This window comes from Arachis ipaensis, chromosome B01 (genome assembly GCF_000816755.2).
Source record: "Arachis ipaensis cultivar K30076 chromosome B01, Araip1.1, whole genome shotgun sequence".
Lineage (NCBI taxonomy): Eukaryota > Viridiplantae > Streptophyta > Magnoliopsida > Fabales > Fabaceae > Arachis > Arachis ipaensis.
This window is the reverse complement of record NC_029785.2, coordinates 30,155,489-30,158,484: the sequence shown is the minus strand read 5'-3', so window position 1 is coordinate 30,158,484 and position 2,996 is coordinate 30,155,489. Positions and strand designations below refer to the sequence as shown.

Below are 2,996 nucleotides of genomic sequence, written 5' to 3'. Positions count from 1 at the left end.
CAGAAGGTTCACCTTACCGACTACATTAATCCCTTACGATGGTTTAGGAGATCTGAAGAAATATATCAAGAATTTCAAATCCATAATGATAGTAAACGGTGTATCAGATAAAGTTTTATGTCGTTGTTTTCCATCTTATCTAGACGGTCCTGCACTTGATTGGTTTTATTCTTTGCTTGCAGATTCTATTTCTCATTTTCGAGACCTATCAAAGCTATTCGATGAGCATTTTGCTAGATCAGCTATCTACCTGTACGACTCCAACTACCTAAACACAATCAAACAAGGTTAGAACGAAAGCCTTAAAGACTACATGACTCGCTTCACAAAGGTGGCTATGAGCATACCCGACCTCCACCCCGAGGTGCATTTACACACCATCAAAAGCGGACTCCGACCAGGAAAATTCCAAGAGGCTATTGCTGTCGCCAAACCAAAAACTTTGGCCAAGTTCTATGAAAAGGCAAAAGGTCAGATTGACATTGAAGAACCCCGACAAGCTCGAAAAATAGAAAAATCCTGGTACAAAGAAGAAGATAAACCACGGGATAGTAAGAAAAGTTTTAAACAATTCCCTCGTTATGAATCCTATACTCAGTTCAAAATAAAGTGCGAGGATATCATCAAGGAGATCTTAAATTCCAAATTGATCAAGCCTCCACAGAAGGTTGGCAACTATCCATATTCAAAGGGTGTAGACAAATCAAAGTATTGCACTTTTCACCAGAAGCATGGACATACCACTGATGAATGTGTCATCGCCAAAGACCTCTTAGAGCGACTAGCTTGGCAAGGCCATCTTGATAAATACATTGGCAGCCATATACAACATCGTTCCCCTTCCTCTGGCGACCATACCTCGGTAGGACAGCACAACCGAGACAAAGAAAGGGCGAGCACAAGTCATCCTGAACAACCAAGAGGAATTATTAACTATATTTTTGGAGGTTTTGCAGGTGGAGGCACAACAAGCCTGGCAAGGAAATGTTCTTACCGAGCTATGTTATCGATAGAAGCCAGCCCAAACAATCCTCAAACGCTTTCTCGCTTTCCTCAGATGATGTTTCAATCCTCCGACTTCGATACAACTACAACAAATCTAGATGACCCTATTGTAATCTCCATCCAGTTAGGAGATCTTTTGGTCAAACAAATACTACTGGATCCAGGGAGTAGTGCTAACGTTCTTTTCTATTCAACATTCCAGAAGATGAAACTAAGTAACAACATACTACAACCTTCCACTGGAGATTTGGTCAGATTTTCAGGTGAATGAGTACCAGTTTTGGGATCTGTGTAGTTGCAAACCACACTGGGTGAGCCTCCTTTATAAAAAACTTCAGATGTTCAATATTTAGTTGTAGATTATTTTAGCCCTTACAATTTGATAATTGGCCGACCTTTCTTGAATAATTTCGGTGCAATCGTTTCCATAATTCATCATTGTGTTAAGTTTCCTATACAGGATGATACTATTGCAACAATTCACAGTAACACCCATGACGCCAGACAATGTTATAACAATAGTCTCAAAATACCCCACCGAAGTATAAATGCACATATACACAACATCAGCAGTCAAGACAACCTCCCAGTTTTTGCCGACCTTAATACAAGGGCAGACGTTCTCGAAAGACCAACACCAACAGAGGACTTACAAAAAATCTATTTTGCAGATAGCTCGGAAAAAATCATTTATGTACGAACTACACTAAGCTCGAAAGAGAAAGCCTCATTTCAATCATTCCTACGACAAAATGCCGACTTATTTGCATGGACACCTGCAGACATGCCTGGCATTGACCCATCAATCATCTCTCATAAGCTGGCGTTGGACCCTTCTGTCCGACCTATAGCAGAGAAGAAGCAAAATCTAGGACTCGAAAGAAAGCAAGCCTCTTAGCAAGAGACTAAGAAACTCCTCAGTGCTGGCTTCATAAAAAAGATCAGATTCATAACATGGCTGGCAAACGTCGTCATGGTAAAGAAACATAACGGTAAATGGCGCATGTGTGTTGATTTCACCGATCTCAACAAAGCGTTCCCAAAAGATTCCTATCCCTTACCATTTATTGATTGCTTAGTAAACAATGCTTCAGGTTATAAAACACCAAGTTTCATGGATGCATATTCTGGCTATAACCAGATCCTAATACATCCATCTGATTAAAGTAAGACTGCATTTATTACTAAATATGGAAATTACTGCTATAAAGTTATGCCATTTGGACTTAAAAATGCAGGAGCAACATACCAACGCCTTATGGACAAGGTATTTGCAGCACAGATCGGCAGAAACCTCAAAGTTTATGTTGACGACATGGTATCCAAAACAAAGCTCGGCAACAATCATCTTGACGACCTTACAGAAATATTCAACCAAATCCGAAAATATAATATGCAGCTTAATCTTGAGAAATGTGCCTATGGCGTACAAGGAGGCAAATTCCTCGGTTTCATGCTCACCAACCGCGGAATAGAAGCCAATCCAGAAAAATGCTGAGCTGTCTTGGATATGGCGAGCCCGCAAACAATCAAGGAAGTCCAATAGTTAACAGGGACACTTGCTGCATGGTGCACAAAATCACAATCACACTTTTGCAATTCCGCACAACTAACCAGCAAGTGCACTGGGTCGTCCAAGTAATACCTTACGTGAGTAAGGGTCGATCCCACGGAGATTGTCGGCTTGAAGCAAGCTATGGTTATTTTGTAATTCTTAGTCAAGAGATCAATAATAAGAGTGATGATATTTATGAATAGTAAAAAGCATAAATTAAATAGTACTTGTATGCAGTAATGGAGAACAGATTGAGGTTTTAGAGATGCTCTGCCTTCTGAATCTCTGCTTTTCTACTGTCTTCTTCCTCACGTACGCAGGTCTCCTTCCATGGCAAGCTGTATGTTGGTGGATCACCGTTGTCAATGACTACCATCCATCCTCTCAGTGAAAATGGTCCAAATGCGCTGTCACCGCACGGCTAATCATCTGTCGG

The 2,996-nt window shown here is 40.7% G+C and overlaps 1 protein-coding gene across 1 annotated transcript; it reads left to right on the top strand.

The window, feature by feature from the left end:
- Positions 314-2,503, top strand: LOC107605000. Its single transcript, XM_016306736.1, has 2 exons — positions 314-1,268; positions 2,244-2,503. The coding sequence occupies exons 1-2, from the start codon at positions 314-316 to the stop codon at positions 2,501-2,503; spliced, it is 1,215 nt and encodes a 404-aa protein (XP_016162222.1).